An 18523-nucleotide genomic window follows, 5' to 3' on the forward strand; every position below is an offset into this window, starting at 1 on the left:
TTGCTGTGGTATTTTTAGATTTACGTAGTGCTATGCATGACTAAAAAACTAACTAAACATCTCAGAGTCCAGCTGGTTTCTGACGAGTTGGATGAAATAAAAGTCAGACTGGATACTTTGCACGAGAATCTGGAGCAGGGGGCTATTGATCAGATTGACAGTAGGATCAATGATCTAATGACCCAGATTCAAGCCAAAAACGTAAGCTGTTCTCTCCACAGCTTGGGGAGAAAATATCAGATCAATATTAGTTTTTATGATTTGCTATTATAGATTTTATGTGAACGTCTGTGTTCGCTCAAGAAATCGATTATGATTTTTAAAACCTTATCGTCAACGTAAAATAAAAATCCATACTTTTTACAAATGGGCTGATGGCGATGCATTATAGGATAGAACCTGCCAATAAATAAATAAATTCTACAGAATCTTATGAGCATCAACCAGTGGTCACTTGACATGGCGAGCGTAAACGGTCTGTTAAGTATGACGAACTGTTATTATACTATATAAGTTATATAATATGCAGTATGAAATTATATTACCTAACTGCTCTTAAAAGCTAAATGAGGTAATGATGAAGATGTCCGTTACCATGACAACTAGATGATATAACATTTTATTTAACCAGGACCAGCTGAAAGAAGATGGATGCGGTGACAATATCCAAGGTGCTCTACGGATCTTAGACAACCTTCTCACCCTGATGGATGAGGTAGATGCCCTCCAGCAGGATATCACGGCTGTCAAGGCTGCCGTGGCAGAGAATCCGAGGGCTGACGTCCGGCAAGAAGCCAAGCTGCAGGACCTGGACTACGAATACAGTCAACTCAAGTCTAACTGTGTGACTAAAGACCAGGATATGAGGGAAGGAGTGGAGTTCCTGGAGGCTATTGCTGAGTTGTTGAAGTGGGGCAGGGAGCAGAAGGACAGCGAGATGAAGTTCGATTGGAGCGAGTATCATCCTCTTGAACACCCTTATGAGAAGGTTTGGGATGTTGTAATGTTTGCTTCCTATTTTGTCTAATACAGGCAAGACTTGAAGAATTAATAGATTCAATTTACTAATTTCCCTGGCCAACACTCAAATCCCAGTTCCGTGTTTGTTTTCGCCCTATACTTGAAATAGATTAGAGCAAGGGGTGATTGCTCATTGTCATACTATACCCGATTTTTCTGTCTTTCAAATTATTTTTGTTTGCCTCCCTAAAATTAAACACAAATAATAGTCATCTGATGGCAGCGAAATTTAACAAAATTCTTATATATAATATATAAACAAAAGCTCTAAGAAACAGATAGTAAACAAAGTAAACATTTCTGTCCCCTAATCTTTCTCAAACAAAAGTCATGCAATTGCATACTTCTCCATTTAACTCTATTCTGAGCAATTAACGTTAAATAGTTCAAATCACATAAATTATTCAACGATAATTTTCGAACAATAAGGTCTACTTGTAGAATCAGTGAGAAAAGGTTTGACTGCGGTCTTCCACGCCGCCCTTGAAGCTGTAAGGTGTTAATAGCAAAAACAAGCGACGAATAGGCTGGACCATCTGTAGGCCCACGCAGTACATGTCCGAGCATCCTCCACCGACTACGAGCCACTTTAGCTGACAATGGTTCGTTATTGCAGCGTTTATACAAGTTCTTGTTGGAAATGATGTGAGGGTATTTGTAATTCAAAATTGATCGCAGATGAGGTCTGTGAGCAATATCTAGTTTTTTCCAACACTGATTTAGGGGCAGCCCAGCAAGATGAATTGTACATTAAAAAAACAACAACAATAACAAAATTCTTAATGGTATTAAATCATAAAAGAAAGCATGACTGATACTATCTGATTTCGTGATTATGGTCGATGAATAATATTTTAACCTTGCTAAAAGCACCGGTCGTTTGAAAAGATACTCATCTACTACAGTTACAGGCCTGACATCTGAGTTAATGTAAGTTTTCTTGGTTAAATCCAAGTTCAATTTTAGAAAGCGGACAGCTTTTACCTGGCGAAAATATCGAGTTGTAGTATGTCTATCCCTATCTGACTGTTACAAATCTAGTTCTTTTCATCGGCCAGGTTTGTGCTTGAGTTCCTTAGTACAATAGAGTTGGGTTCCTGTTCATCAATGAGCTGCTTTTTTAGTCCAACATTGAGTCGCTTTTCAAGCCCAGGTTGAGTTAGGCAAATCTCTATATCATTCCGCTCAGGATCTCTTTCCAGATGGCTTAACGTCGGAGGCTTCCCGACTCCATTCCGTGCGCAAAAGGTTGTATCTGCGGGTGGATCACTTCTCGATCTGGGGTAAGGTATTCTCTCTCTGTTCGCTCTCCGCCTTCTATCACTGAACTCATACACGTAGTAATTAGAGACCACGTTGATGAAAGAGAGGTGCATGGAGAGGGTTCCAGGGATATAGGTATTCCCCAGTGGTGTATTATCTGTATGTCCACCCTTGAAAATTACCAAAATCATCAGCACTGTTCCTGGGAAGACTGAAAGGACGAACAGAGTGGTTACAATGATAATGGTGACCAAAGACTTTGTCTTGAGTTGAGATCCTGTTCTTGTGAGATTGTGTGTTCTGGAGCAGATGACAAGGACCCAGACGTTGGCGATCAGAGTAACCATCAGAGGTCCGACTTGGCAGAGGATCAGCATGAGAGGTCTAATGACCTTACCTGAGATGGAGGTGGTTCGTAACCACAGTGGTTGACAAATGAACCTAGAAACGGAGAACTCCACTCCTTGTTTTCCATTGTTGTTCCATTGTGCAATGCCCACCACTATCAGCAACGTCCAGAGCCCAGCGGAGAGCAAGATACCTAGTTTTCTACGTTTTGAGGCGTTGGCGAGACTTCTGAGGGGGCACTGCATAACGTAGAGACGCTGGAGGGGCAGGGCTGCCATCAGGACCAGCTCCATTATGTTGGGGATAAACTGTACGTATGCTACTATCACACATATCAGCTCCCCTAGCATCCACCGCCTGCAGAACAACATGTTTTCAGCTAACAACTCGTATTCAATATCTTTAACTTCATCCGCAATCCAATTGGTATTGTCTGGAAAAATACTCGAAGGGGACAAATACTTGAAGGGAAAAGAAACTGCAACACTAACCTGTATAAGGCAGTTATAAAGACGGGAATAATTCTGAAGAAAACCATAAAAAGATCGGCCAGTGCTGTGCTCCTGATGAGGGGGTCGTCCGTTTTCGTGAGGATGTGCCGTCTAGTGAGCACGGACACGTTCCCATGTACACCTGGAATTTTATAGATTTACTAGTGTAACCCATGCCTACGGCTGGGATTTCACTATCACAGTTAAAATGCACAAGTACAAACCCGCCTATTATATTCTAAAAAGGGCAATACATTATCGTAGTTAAAACGGTGCGAAAGTACGAACTCGCTCAGTCCAAACTCACCGTAATTAAATTCTGAATGGCCCTCACGTATCTAATAGTAATACTTGATAGGCAATCCTGAGGTCCCCTGTCAAATTACCTAATTATACAGCCAATCTGTTGGGGGGGGGGGGGGGGATGAGAGCGAGATTGGGAGAGAGGGAGAGCACGTGAGACACTTTAGTATCAAATTTGGGTCACAAAATGATCAATTAAACCACTTACCACCGACCGATTTGAAAAACCTTAATCATTTGGCTTCGTCAGAGTTTTGTCGGCACTATTTGGGCACTATACAGACAGACAGACACTAGACAGACACACACACACACACACACACACACACATTTATTGAGATTATTAGTATAGATTGGTTATAATATACTAGATTCGTTCGTTAATAATACTCACCGATTATAGCGAGGAAGAAGTCAATAGCAGCGATTATATAGAGCACATAGTTTTCCCAGCCCAAAACATTTCCAAGTTCAGTGATGTTCAGTCTTGGGATGTAGTGAACAGTGTTACTTGTCACGGAGGGAGGCATTGATGCCTTGGTAAAGTTCATTATAGGAGCGACCCCTGATGTACAGTGGTATAAAAGTCAGTCACAAACCGATGCCGATTATTTGGAGTATAAAATAAAATAAAATCTCGGTTATGTAATTCTCGTTATATAGCACCACGCAGGAGAAAATATCGCGTCTAGACCATCGTAACGTTGACGCAGTTAAACTAATGGCAAGAATATACCCTCTCACAGGTTGAGATGTATCGGGAGTGGGAGTACTATATGTAATTATAATCTGCTTTACAAAGTTGTCGATCTCTTTTAAATTGCACGTTCATGATCTATAAAAGTTCAGCACTGAATTTTCTACTTTTCTATAGAACGGTTGTTTTAGAAACAGCTTTTCAATTCAATTAAATAACTTAAAAATCTGGTTTATAAAATGCAATCGTTTAATGAGTGCTGTAGCATCAATCCTGATCTCTATGATATATTAGTAGTGATATCGCAAAGAAATTCAATTAAAATCAATGATATTGCGTCAAATGAAAATTATCTTTAGTGGTCGCTTTCTTTGAACAAAATTCTTAATGATTTTAAACCATAAAATAAATCTTGACTCATATCTGATTTCGTGATAATGGTAGATAAAGACTATAAAGAGTATTTTAACCTCGCTAAAAGCACCGGTCGTTTGAAAAGGTACTCATCTATCAAAGGCCTGACATCTGAGTTAATTTAAGTTCTTTCGATTAAATCCAACTTCAATTTTAAAAAGCTCAAAGTGATTTCATTAAGCGGACAGCCTTTAACGGTAGAAAAGCTGATAGCTGACAAAGTATGAAACTATGAACTATCGAGGGTAGTATGTTTAGATTATCAGGATAAATTTTGTACGAAAAAGGGCACGACACATAATATATTTCTAAACATGGTTTTTATAAAATACAAACATCTGTGATCCAAATGTATATGAGAGCGGGAGTTCGACATAAACCGATCATACTAACAGCAAGTCTACTATCTGACTGTTACAATTCTAGTTCTTTTCATCGATAAGGTCTGTGCCTAAGTTCCCTAGAACAATAGGGTTGTGTCGTGATTCCTGTCCAACATTGATTCGCTTTTTAAGTTGAGTTAGGGAAATATCTCTATCATGCCGCTCAGGATCTCTTTCTAGGCGGTTTAACGTCGGAGGCTTCCCGACCCCATTCCGTGCATAAAAGGTTGGATCTGCGGGTGGATCACTTCTCGATCTGGGGTAAGGTATTCTCTCTCTGTTCGCTCTCCGCCTTCTATCACTGAACTCATACACGTAGTAATTAGAGACCACGTTGATGAAAGAGAGGTGCATGGAGAGGGTTCCAGGGATATAGGTACTCCCCAGTGGTGTGTTACTTGTATGTCCACCCTTGAAAATTACCAAAATCATCAGCACTGTTCCTGGGAAGACTGAAAGGACGAACAGAGTGGTTACAATGATAATGGTGACCAAAGACTTTGTCTTGAGTTGAGATCCTGTTCTTGTGAGGTTGTGTGTTCTGGAGCAGATGACAAGGACCCAGACGTTGGCGATCAGAGTAACCATCAGAGGTCCGACTTGGCAGAGGATCAGCATGAGAGGTCTAATGACCTTACCTGAGATGGAGGTGGTTCGTAACCACAGTGGTTGACAAATGAACCTAGAAACGGAGAACTCCACTCCTTGTTTTCCATTGTTGTTCCATTGTGCAATGCCCACCACTATCAGCAACGTCCAGAGCCCAGCGGAGAGCAAGATACCTAGTTTTCTACGTTTTGAGGCGTTGGCGAGACTTCTGAGGGGGCACTGCATAACGTAGAGACGCTGGAGGGGCAGGGCTGCCATCAGGACCAGCTCCATTATGTTGGGGATAAACTGTACGTATGCTACTATCACACATATCAGCTCCCCTAGCATCCACCGCCTGCAGAACAACATGTTTTCAGCTAACAACTCGTATTCAGTGCCTCGTTGACTTCATCGCAACGAATACTTTATCTCCAATCCAAATTGGTTTGTCTGGGACAAAAACTTGAAGGGAAAAGAAACTGCAACACTAACCTGTATAAGGCAGTTATAAAGACGGGAATAATTCTGAAGAAAACCATAAAAAGATCGGCCAGTGCAGTGCTCCTGATGAGGGGGTCGTCCGTTTTCGTGAGGATGTGCCGTCTAGTGAGCACGGACAGGTTGCCATGTACACCTGGAAGTTTATAGATTTACTAGTGTAACCCATGCCTACGGCTGGGACTTCACTATCACAGTTGAAATGCACAAGTACAAACCCGCCTATTATATTCTAAAAATGGCAATACATTATCGTAGTTAAAACGGTGCGAAAGTACGAACTCGCTCAGTCCAAACACACCGTAATTTAATTCTGAATGGCCCTCACGTATCTAATAGTAATACTTGTTAGGCAATCCTGAGGTCCCCTGTCAAATTACCTAATTATACAGCCAATCTGTTTGGGGGGGGGGGGGGGGGGAGCGAGATTGGGAGAGAGGGAGAGCACGTGAGACACTTTATTATCAAATTTGGGTCACAAAATGATCAATTAAACCACTTACCACCGACCGATTTGAAAAACCTTAATCATTTGGCTTCGTCAGAGTTTTGTCGGCACTCTTTGGGCACTATACAGACAGACATACACTAGACAGACACACACACATTTATTGAGATTATTAGTATAGATTGGTTATAATATACTAGATTCGTTCGTTAATAATACTCACCGATTATAGCGAGGAAGAAGTCAATAGCAGCGATTATATAGAGCACATAGTTTTCCCAGCCCAAAACATTTCCAAGTTCGGTGATGTTCAGTCTTGGGATGTAGTGAACAGTGTTACTTGTCACGGAGGGAGGCATTGATGCCGTGGTAAAGTTCATTATAGGAGCGACCCCTGATGTACAGTGGTATAAAAGTCAGTCACAAACCGATGCCGACTATTTGGAGTATAAAATAAAATAAAATCTCGGTTATGTAATTCTCGTTATATAGCACCACGCAGGAGAAAATATCGCGTCTAGACCATCGTAACGTTGACGCAGTTAAACTAATGGCAAGAATATACCCTCTCACAGGTTGAGATGTATCGGGAGTGGGAGTACTATATGTAATTATAATCTGCTTTACAAAGTTGTCGATCTCTTTTAAATTGCACGTTCATGATCTATAAAAGTTCAGCACTGAATTTTCTACTTTTCTATAGAACGGTTGTTTTAGAAACAGCTTTTCAATTCAATTAAATAACTTAAAATCTGGTTTATAAAATGCAATCGTTTAATGAGTGCTGTAGCATCAATCCTGATCTCTATGATATATTAGTAGTGATATCGCAAAGAAATTCAATTAAAATCAATGATATTGCGTCAAATGAAAATTATCTTTAGTGGTCGCTTTCTTTGAACAAAATTCTTAATGATTTTAAACCATAAAATAAATCTTGACTCATATCTGATTTCGTGATAATGGTAGATAAAGAGTATTTTAACCTCGCTAAAAGCACCGGTCGTTTGAAAAGGTACTCATCTATCAAAGGCCTGACATCTGAGTTAATTTAAGTTCTTTCGATTAAATCCAAGTTCAATTTTAGAAAGCTCAAAGTGATTTCATTAAGCGGACAGCTTAATTTAACGGTAGAAAAGCTGATAGCTGACAAAGTATGAAACTATGAATTATCGAGGGTAGTATGTTTAGATTACCAGGATAAATTTTGTACGAAAAAGGGCACGACACATAATATATTTCTAAACATGGTTTTTATAAAATACAAACATCTGTGATCCCAATGTATATGAGAGCGGGAGTTCGACATAAACCCGATCATACTAACAGCAAGTCTACTATCTGACTGTTACAATTCTAGTTCTTTTCATCGATACGGTCTGTGCTTAAGTTCCTTAGTACAATAGAGTTTGGTTCTGTACACCAATGAGCTGCTTTTTTAGTCCAATACTGAGTCGAATTTTAAGCCCAGGTCGAGTTAGGCAAATATCTCTATCTTGCCGCTCAGGATCTCTTTCCAGATGGTTTAACGTCGGAGGCTTCCCGACCCCATTCCGTGCATAAAAGGTTGTATCTGCGGGTGGATCACTTCTCGATCTGGGGTAAGGTATTCTCTCTCTGTTCGCTCTCCGCCTTCTATCACTGAACTCATACACGTAGTAATTAGAGACCACGTTGATGAAAGAGAAGTGCATGGAGAGAGTTCCAGGGATATAGGTACTCCCCAGTGGTGTGTTACTTGTATGTCCACCCTTGAAAATTACCAAAATCATCAGCACTGTTCCTGGGAAGACTGAAAGAACGAACAGAGTGGTTACAATGATAATGGTGACCAAAGACTTTGTCTTGAGTTGAGATCCTGTTCTTGTGAGGTTGTGTGTTCTGGAGCAGATGACAAGGACCCAGACGTTGGCGATCAGAGTAACCATCAGAGGTCCGACTTGGCAGAGGATCAGCATGAGAGGTCTAATGACCTTACCTGAGATGGAGGTGGTTCGTAACCACAGTGGTTGACAAATGAACCTAGAAACGGAGAACTCCACTCCTTGTTTTCCATTGTTGTTCCATTGTGCAATGCCCACCACTATCAGCAACGTCCAGAGCCCAGCGGAGAGCAAGATACCTAGTTTTCTACGTTTTGAGGCGTTGGCGAGACTTCTGAGGGGGCACTGCATAACGTAGAGACGCTGGAGGGGCAGGGCTGCCATCAGGACCAGCTCCATTATGTTGGGGATAAACTGTACGTATGCTACTATCACACATATCAGCTCCCCTAGCATCCACCGCCTGCAGAACAACATGTTTTCAGCTAACAACTCGTATTCAGTGCCTCCGTTGGTTATATCAACGAATACTTTATCTCCAATCCAAATTGGTTTGTCTGGTAAAATACTCGAAGGGAAAAGAAACTGCAACACTAACCTGTATAAGGCAGTTATAAAGACGGGAATAATTCTGAAGAAAACCATAAAAAGATCGGCCAGTGCAGTGCTCCTGATGAGGGGGTCGTCCGTTTTCGTGAGGATGTGCCGTCTAGTGAGCACGGACACGTTACCATGTACACCTGGAAGTTTATAGATTTACTAGTGTAACCCATGCCTACGGCTGGGACTTCACTATCACAGTTGAAATGCACAAGTACAAACCCGCCTATTATATTCTAAAAAGGGTAAAAAGGGCAATACATTATCGTAGTTAAAACGGTGCGAAAGTACGAACTCGCTCAGTCCAAACACACCGTAATTTAATTCTGAATGGCCCTCACGTATCTAATAGTAATACTTGATAGGCAATCCTGAGGTCCCCTGTCAAATTACCTAATTATACAGCCAATCTGTTTGGGGGGGGGGGGGGGGGGGGAGAGAGCGAGATTGGGAGAGAGGGAGAGCACGTGAGACACTTTAGTATCAAATTTGGGTCACAAAATGATCAATTAAACCACTTACCACCGACCGATTTGAAAAACCTTAATCATTTGGCTTCGTCAGAGTTTTGTCGGCACTATTTGGGCACTATACAGACAGACAGACACTAGACAGACACAAACACATTTATTGAGATTATTAGTATAGATTGGTTATAATATACTAGATTCGTTCGTTAATAATACTCACCGATTATAGCGAGGAAGAAGTCAATAGCAGCGATTATATAGAGCACATAGTTTTCCCAGCCCAAAACATTTCCAAGTTCAGTGATGTTCAGTCTTGGGATGTAGTGAACAGTGTTACTTGTCACGGAGGGAGGCATTCTTGCCTTGGTAAAGTTCATTATAGGAGCGACCCCTGATGTACAGTGGTATAAAAGTCAGTCACAAACCGATGCCGACTATTTGGAGTATAAAATAAAATAAAATCTCGGTTATGTAATTCTCGTTATATAGCACCACGCAGGAGAAAATATCGCGTCTAGACCATCGTAACGTTGACGCAGTTAAACTAATGGCAAGAATATACCCTCTCACAGGTTGAGATGTATCGGGAGTGGGAGTACTATATGTAATTATAATCTGCTTTACAGTAAGTTGTCGATCTCTTTTAAATTGCACGTTCATGATCTATAAAAGTTCAGCACTGAATTTTCTACTTTTCTACAGAACGGTTGTTTTAGAAACAGCTTTTCAATTCAATTAAATAACTTTAAAATCTGGTTAACAAAACGCAATCGTTTAATGAGTGCTGTAGCATCAATCCTGATCTCTATGATATATTAGTAGTGATATCGCAAAGAAATCCAATTAAAATCAATGATATTGCGTCAAATGAAAATTATCTTTAGTGGTCGCTTTCTTTGAACAAAATTCTTAATGATTTTAAACCATAAAATAAATCTTGACTCATATCTGATTTCGTGATAATGGCGGTAAAGATTATTTTAACCTCGCTAAAAGCACCGGTCGTTTGAAAAGGTACTCATTTATCAAAGGCCTGACATCTGAGTTAATTTAAGTTCTTTCGATTAAATCCAACTTCAATTTTAAAAAGCTCAAAGTGATTTCATTAAGCGGACAGCTATTTAACGGTAGAAAAGCTGATAGCTGACAAAGTATGAAACTATGAATTATCGAGGGTAGTATGTCTAGATTACCAGGATAAATTTTGTACGGAAAAAGGGCACGACACATAATATATTTCTAAACATGGTTTTTATAAAATACAAACATCTGTGATCCCAATGTATATTGTATATGAGAGCGGGAGTTCGACATAAACCCGATCATACTAACAGCAAGTCTACTATCTGACTGTTACAAATCTAGTTCTTTTCATCGATACGGTCTGTGCCTAAGTTCCTTAGTACAATAGAGTTTGGTTCTGTACACCAATGAGCTGCTTTTTTAGTCCAATACTGAGTCGAATTTTAAGCCCAGGTCGAGTTAGGCAAATCTCTCTATCTTGCCGCTCAGGATCTCTTTCCAGATGGTTTAACGTCGGAGGCTTCCCGACCCCATTCCGTGTATAAAAGGTTGGATCTGCGGGTGGATCACTTCTTGATCTGGGGTAAGGTATTCTCTCTCTGTTCGCTCTCTGCCTTCTATCACTGAACTCATACACGTAGTAATTAGAGACTACGTTGATGAAAGAGAGGTGCATGGAGAGGGTTCCAGGGATATAGGTACTCCCCAGTGGTGTGTTACTTGTATGTCCACCCTTGAAAATTACCAAAATCATCAGCACTGTTCCTGGGAAGACTGAAAGGACGAACAGAGTGGTTACAATGATAATGGTGACCAAAGACTTTGTCTTGAGTTGAGATCCTGTTCTTGTGAGGTTGTGTGTTCTGGAGCAGATGACAAGGACCCAGACGTTGGCGATCAGAGTAACCATCAGAGGTCCGACTTGGCAGAGGATCAGCATGAGAGGTCTAATGACCTTACCTGAGATGGAGGTGGTTCGTAACCACAGTGGTTGACAAATGAACCTAGAAACGGAGAACTCCACTCCTTGTTTTCCATTGTTGTTCCATTGTGCAATGCCCACCACTATCAGCAACGTCCAGAGCCCAGCGGAGAGCAAGATACCTAGTTTTCTACGTTTTGAGGCGTTGGCGAGACTTCTGAGGGGGCACTGCATAACGTAGAGACGCTGGAGGGGCAGGGCTGCCATCAGGACCAGCTCCATTATGTTGGGGATAAACTGTACGTATGCTACTATCACACATATCAGCTCCCCTAGCATCCACCGCCTGCAGAACAACATGTTTTCAGCTAACAACTCGTATTCAATATCTTTAACTTCATCCGCAATCCAATTGATATTGTCTGGAAAATACTTGAAGAGGACAAAAACTCGAAGGGAAAAGAAACTGCAACACTAACCTGTATAAGGCAGTTATAAAGACGGGAATAATTCTGAAGAAAACCATAAAAAGATCGGCCAGTGCAGTGCTCCTGATGAGGGGGTCGTCCGTTTTCGTGAGGATGTGCCGTCTAGTGAGCACGGACAGATTACCATGTACACCTGGAAGTTTATAATTTTAGTGCTTATAATAACAATTTTGAAGAAATCTGTGGCTTGAAGTTAGTATGATTTCTTTAGAATTTCACCTCCTTCTTTAATAATACTTACCGATTATAATGAGGAAGAAGTCGATCGCAGCGATTATATAGAACACTTCGTTTTCCCAGCCCAAAACCTTTCCAAGTTCGGTGATGTTCAGTCTTGGGATGTAGTGAACAGTGTTACTTGTCACGGAGGGAGGCATTCTTGCCTTGGTAAAGTTCATTATAGGAGCGACCCCTGATGCAGGTAGAGTGGTGTAAAAGTCAGTCACAAACCGATCTCAACTGTTTGGAAATTTAAATAAAATCTAGTTTATGTAATGGCCATAAAATAGCACAAAGCAATAAAAAATATCGCGTTAGACATTAAATTATCGTAACGCCATTACATTATAGGAGCGACCCCTGATGCAGGTAGAGTGGTGTAAAAGTCATTCACAAACCCATCTCAACTGTTTTTAAAATTTATATAGAAACTAGTTTATATAATGGCCATAAAATAGCACAAAGTAATAAAAAATATCTCGTCTCGTCTAGACATTATCAATCATCCTTTTACTGACGATATGCTGAATTTCTCCGTGGACGACATCATTAAGGCCATTGAAGACATCAAACCTAATGCTGCATCAGGTCCTGACGAAATTCCAGTCACCCTTCTCAAGAACTGCAAGAAAGCCCTAGCAGTACGAATGCACATCATCTGGTCCAACTCTTTAGTTACTGGGGAGGTCCCTAGTTTCTATAAGTTCTCACACGTATTTCCTCTCCACAAGAAGGATAGTCGAGCCAAACCAGCTAACTACCGACCTATATCACTCACCTCCCATGTGGTTAAAGTATACGAGAGGGTGATAAGAAAAACGCTTGTAAACTATTTTGATATCAATAACCTCATATGTAGTAAGCAGTGGATAACGGGTTAGTAACCATAGTAACCATAGTAAGCAGCACGGATTTAGATCCGGCCGGGTTTGCCTTACTCAACTTCTCCACCATTTTGATGACGTTCTGGATTCTCTAACCAATAATTCAGATTTTGATTCAATATATCTCGATTATGCCAAGGCTTTCGATAAAGTTGACCACAAACTTCTACTGAAAAAGCTCCAACTCTATGGAATTCACCCTAAATATATAAAGTGGATAAAATCTTTCCACTCAGACCGGAAACAAGCAGTTGTTGTTGACGGTCATCTGTCCATCCTTACATTAATAATCAGCGGAGTTCCACAAGGTACGGTTTTGGGACCGATCCTTTTCTTGATTTTTATCAATGATATCGAACATTGTATCATGCGAATCAGGGCATGACGCCAAGCTCCTCCAAAAAGATCTGCAAATTGTCATTGATTGGTCCGAGAGAAATAATATGGCCCTTCACAAAGACAAATTTGAGTATATGTGTCACAAATTCAACCACCAATATGTACTATTTGAGTTTCCATTTGTGGTTGAAAATTCTCAATACTCAGTTTCCAAAGACACTACACTAGAGCTAGTACATCAGCTCAGGGATTTAGGCGTCCTAGTGTCAAGTGATCTCTCTTGGTCCCCTCACATACGAGCCATTGCAGATAAAGCTCTCCAAAAAGCATCATGGGTTCTCAGTTTATTTCATGCACGATCTCACTCTATCATGCTGACTCTATACAAATCAATGGTTCGAAGTCTGATTGAATATTGCTGTCCATTATGGCATCCCTCAAAAATCAGCGATATCCAAGATCTGGAGAATGAACAGAAAGCATTCACCGCCAGAATATCAGAAATGCGCGATCTCCACTACTGGAATCGCCTGGTATATCTATCTCTGATGTCTCTTTAACGAAGGCGGGAGCGATTCATTATCCTCCATATGTGGAAAATCCTCCACGGAAAGACCAGCAATGATCTGAACGTTCTATTTGTTTCACGCCCAAGGCTTGGAAACCTAGCAGTAATTTCATCAAAACGTAGAACCAGTTCAACAGCAAACCTCACCTTGTTTGACAACTCATTTGCAGTTCAGTGACCTAAATTGTGGAATGCAATCCCCTACCATCTGAATGTCATTCAAGATGTCGAGCACTTCAAGATAAGCTCACAAAGTTCATGTTGTCTCTCCTTGATAAGCCGCCAATCAGGGGATATACTCCTCCAAATACGAACTCGGCTGTGCTGGCGCAACGAGCGAGACTTTACTTCGCTATGGGGTGGTCAGAAGATGTGATGGCCCCGTCAAGTCTTGATGAAACTCAACATAGGTCACGTAGGTAGGTAGGTAGGTTTTAGCCTAAAACCTATAACGTTTTAGGTTACAGGTTATATGTTATAGGTCGATATTTATTGAGAATACTATTTCAAATTAAAATGGTTTACAAAATTCAATGGTACAGTCAAACATCTCTATACTGGGCCTATCAGGGAAACGAAAAGTGCAAGGTATAGAAAAACCCGGTATGGAGAGGTTCACGTAATCCCAATCCACAGTATCTGTACTCTGTAGCCTCTCAACTAGCCTACCAGTCAAGCGTCACACTCACAAATACCTCATTAGTGTTTTTTATAATGCTTCTATTGTGTCGTATTGTGATGCAATACAGCTCGATGTTTAATCAAATCACCAACCAGTCACATTTCTTGCACGCAATTAAAAAGTGGCCCGGTATATCGACTATCGAGGTACTCAGTACAGTGAGGCCTGATATAGAAAGGTCTGGTATAGAGAGGTCTAACCATATGGGCGGGATATAAGCACATCATTTCATTTCATGTGTGGTCAGTGGTCAGTACAATTTGTGGTCAGTATAATTTAGAAGTTTAGAATATAAACTTGACGATGGCTTGCGTTTTAATTCTTCTAAGGTGATGTTTCATGAAATCGTACTGAACTTAATCAATATTTCCAAGGCGTGCTGAAACATAAAAATGAAACTAAGCTGTTCCCTGGAGTAACAATCTATGACACCACCCTTGTCTGGATGCTGTCTGGTTTCTTAAGTACTTGTAAAATATTGAACACGTCGTTGTATCAGCTCTGATAGCTATAAGTTGCACCAAATTCAAACCCCGCTCCTATTAAAAGTTTTAAATATCCGTTATCTAAAGATATGATCCGAGCAAGAGCAACTCAGTAGGATTATTGGTAAACCACAAAACAAAAAGTGCGGCTGAGAACACTTTACCTGCAGTTGCTAAACCCATCGCTAGACTAATAAATCATTGATACGTCGAAGTACGCCTAAAGTGACACCGTTTCCGGTGCGGATTCAGACCTTGCCCACTGACAGTTCGCCGGAGTTAATGCAAATGGTTTTTGAAGTGTGCAGATCAGCCCAAATATCAATATACCTTTAAAATAACTCTCCGTTTTCGGCGATGAGGAGCACTTGATAGATTGTAGTACTAGTAGGGTTATTAACCTGGTCTGGATTCTTAATGCAACTGTAAGTTATATTTCTGCGGTACCTCACAACTTCTATTCTATAATAATAGATTCTATGATTATGATAATGATTGTGCCCTGCCTCTTTTTGGTGATGGCCTAGCTGGACCATTAAACCTTCATTCCTATTTTACATTACATCATTATGTGACCCAGCAGAAGGAGCTTCTTTCAGATCAGAAAACTCCTGTTCATCTGAAATCCTTATATTTAATGTGGATTGTCGAATAAAATTTCATCTCTAAAAAATGCCATTGATTTATAGAGACAGGAAGCGAAGAAACTCGGAGGTTTTTAATTTAATCTTCAAGTCGAAGTATGTCCATTTTCAATAAGTATTGAGCAAGTACAAAAATGTATGATAGAAGATTTAAAAAACGGGGTGGCGCGCCTTAGTTCTGGTAAATTAACATCCTGCGGCGTCTGACACCTGAAAACTGAAAACTGGATTTGTCTACACCGAGATTAAAACTTCTCTTACTTCTAATGTCTAGTCAATAAAATGCTAGGTAATGTATATTTTTGACCATTTCTCATTAAAAGCAGTCCGGTCATATAATCAAAGTTTTTTTTGGGAATAATAAAGAGCATTCCGTTTTTCACACACCAAGCCGCCTTTGTTAAACACAGTCATACTCATAGTGGTTTCTTTCACTTAACAAAGAGCGGGCTAAAACTGGATTAAACCTACCGCATTTTATTTCATGCGCTTGAATTCGAGAACGGGGAAATTCGAGTGCTATAATCATAATCAGTAAATTAATTTTCCGGAAAATATTTGCAACCGGATGAAAAATTGTCGGGATCATGTACATCACAAATCACAGACAGGACAACCATACCTCAATTCAATATGGCATTGAATATAGTCTCCATTTTAAATGGAACCGTTATACTGCTAGACAATCACAATGTCACATTGACGCTATTTCAAGGGGTTTACGTTGACAAATCTCGACCTGCATTTCTCTACGTCAAATATTACGACTGGTCAAAAGATTTCTCCACGTGAATCACATGTCGGCCAATGGCTCCGAACGTGTGTTCCATGTCCAATAATGGGGAAGAAACATAGTGCTGGGTAGAATATTAATGCTCGAGAACAATTACTGAATACCGGTACAAATGTCGTCAGTATCTTAAGAACAGCTCGGATTTGTGCTTAAATATTTTAGTTGAGAGAGCTGAGTAAAATTGTTTGCTTAAGTCTCCGTTTATAAACGACGACAAAAGAGCGAACTTATATTTTTACTTAATGCTAATAGTTCTTTTATTCAAATTTCTGATTGTTATGTTTCTGAATAGACTCAGTGAAATTTGAATAAAAGAACTATCAAAATGAGACTCAATAACACCACGGCATCAACTTTAACGCTAATAGTTAATAACTAGACATGTCATTGTAACGAAAACGTGATGAATGAAAGCTGAAAAGCTCGTCGAATGAAAATTGCGATTGGGGCACATTAATTTCACCTTATATATGCTCTCTTGACCCTTGTCCCTTAAAGTTAATAGTAAAAATAGATTTAAGTGTTTCCAAGAGAGATCCCTATAGCTTAAAGTAGAATACGAATGAAGTGGAATTGTACCTACAGTTAAAGCTTTTCTAGGAATTTGAAATTAACAGACTTTCTTTTTGTTGCTGGAAAAGGCCTTGATTTGTCGGTATTTATAGTTATTGAACCCACGAACAGCAGCAAATTGATTTCTATAATCTTTTTAAAAGCTGAATACTGTGGTTTTACAGGTTGCAGCGAAGTGACATTTTAGTAGGATTTTGATTGCATACTATACATCGTATATATCGGGAGGAATTGCGAAACAGCCTACAGAATCGATCATTGGAATCGACGAAAATGAAAATGTTGCGGAATAGACTTACTCGGAATTTAACGAAAAAAATTGTCGGAAACTTTTTGACTGCAAAAATAATGTGGCCAGTCAGAGGATCGACCGCGGTTTTCTTCCCTTTTATTCATGTGTTTTGAACCCTAAAAATTTAGCCAAATTAAAAGTTTTGATGACAATCACAGGGCCTTAACCCCCTCCTTCTCCGTCAGCAACAGTCAGTATTTCTCCCCTCCCCCTTAACCCCCTCCTTCTCCGTCAGCAACAGTCAGTATTTCTCCCCTCCCCCTTAACCCCCTCCTTCTCCGTCAGCAACAGTCAGTATTTCTCCCCTCCCCCTTAACCCCCTCCTTCTCCGTCAGCAACAGTCAGTATTTCTCCCCTCCCCCTTAACCCCTCCTTCTCCGTCAGCAACAGTCAGTATTTCTCCCCTCCCCCTTAACCCCTCCTTCTCCGTCAGCAACAGTCAGTATTTCTCCCCTCCCCCTTAACCCCCTCCTTCTCCGTCAGCAACAGTCAGTATTTCTCCCCTCCCCCTTAACCCCCTCCTTCTCCGTCAGCAACAGTCAGTATTTCTCCCCTCCCCCTTAGCCCCCTCCTTCTCCGTCAGCAACAGTCAGTATTTCTCCCCTCCCCCTTAGCCTGCTGCTGACGTAGAATGTGACTAACGGGGTGTGAAGCTAAAAGTTTTATTTTACAACTCCTCTGGGATTTGAGTGATATGTTGTAAGTAATAATAATATGACGATTGAATTATATGGATATTTTCACTCTAACCCTTTAGTCACTGGTCCAGGTATATTACCTTATATGGTAGTGTTACCATAGTAACATTACCTTATATGGATATTCTCACTCTAACCCTTTAGTCACTGGTCCAGGGGATTAGCAAGCAACAGAAGAAGTTCGATCAGCTTCTCAACCTTGGAAAACAGCTCCTCAAAACCGAGCATCCTATGTCTAGAGTTATTGGGGTAAGTCTCCTTTTATTTTAATTTTACTGTTACTCATCTTGTCTTCTTGATTGTATAATGTATAAAATCCTACAAGTTTTGCAATAAGAGTCAATATTTGATATTGATATCAATATATTAAATTTTGCATCTTTACCCAAAGTTTGAAGAATGTCAAATCAATTCTGCAGTCTACGGGTATAAATTCTTATAAAGCACTATGAATTTACTGACAGCCAGCCTTTTAATACAATTATTCATGGACAAATAGGATTGCCGTATCAGTGAAGGAAATGTTTTTTTACTCGATCGACAAATGGCAGAGATTCTCAAAAG

The 18523-nt window shown here is 40.3% G+C and overlaps 2 protein-coding genes across 2 annotated transcripts in view; one reads left to right on the top strand and one right to left on the bottom strand.

The window, feature by feature from the left end:
• The window catches only part of LOC134817291 (double-stranded RNA-specific adenosine deaminase-like), a 536580-nt gene that overhangs the window by 173345 nt on the left and 344712 nt on the right, over positions 1-18523 (bottom strand). The window lies entirely within an intron of this gene.
• Positions 1-18523, top strand: part of LOC134822554 (plectin-like) — a 122566-nt gene that overhangs the window by 28420 nt on the left and 75623 nt on the right. Inside the window, exons 11-13 of the mRNA XM_063833668.1 lie at positions 66-201; positions 632-988; positions 18104-18208. Coding sequence (XP_063689738.1) covers positions 66-201; positions 632-988; positions 18104-18208 — 598 coding nt within the window. The remainder of the gene's footprint in view (positions 1-65; positions 202-631; positions 989-18103; positions 18209-18523) is intronic.

Source organism: Bolinopsis microptera, chromosome 1 (assembly GCF_026151205.1).
Source record: "Bolinopsis microptera isolate Bmic1 chromosome 1, MBARI_Bmic_1.0, whole genome shotgun sequence".
NCBI lineage: Eukaryota > Metazoa > Ctenophora > Tentaculata > Lobata > Bolinopsidae > Bolinopsis > Bolinopsis microptera.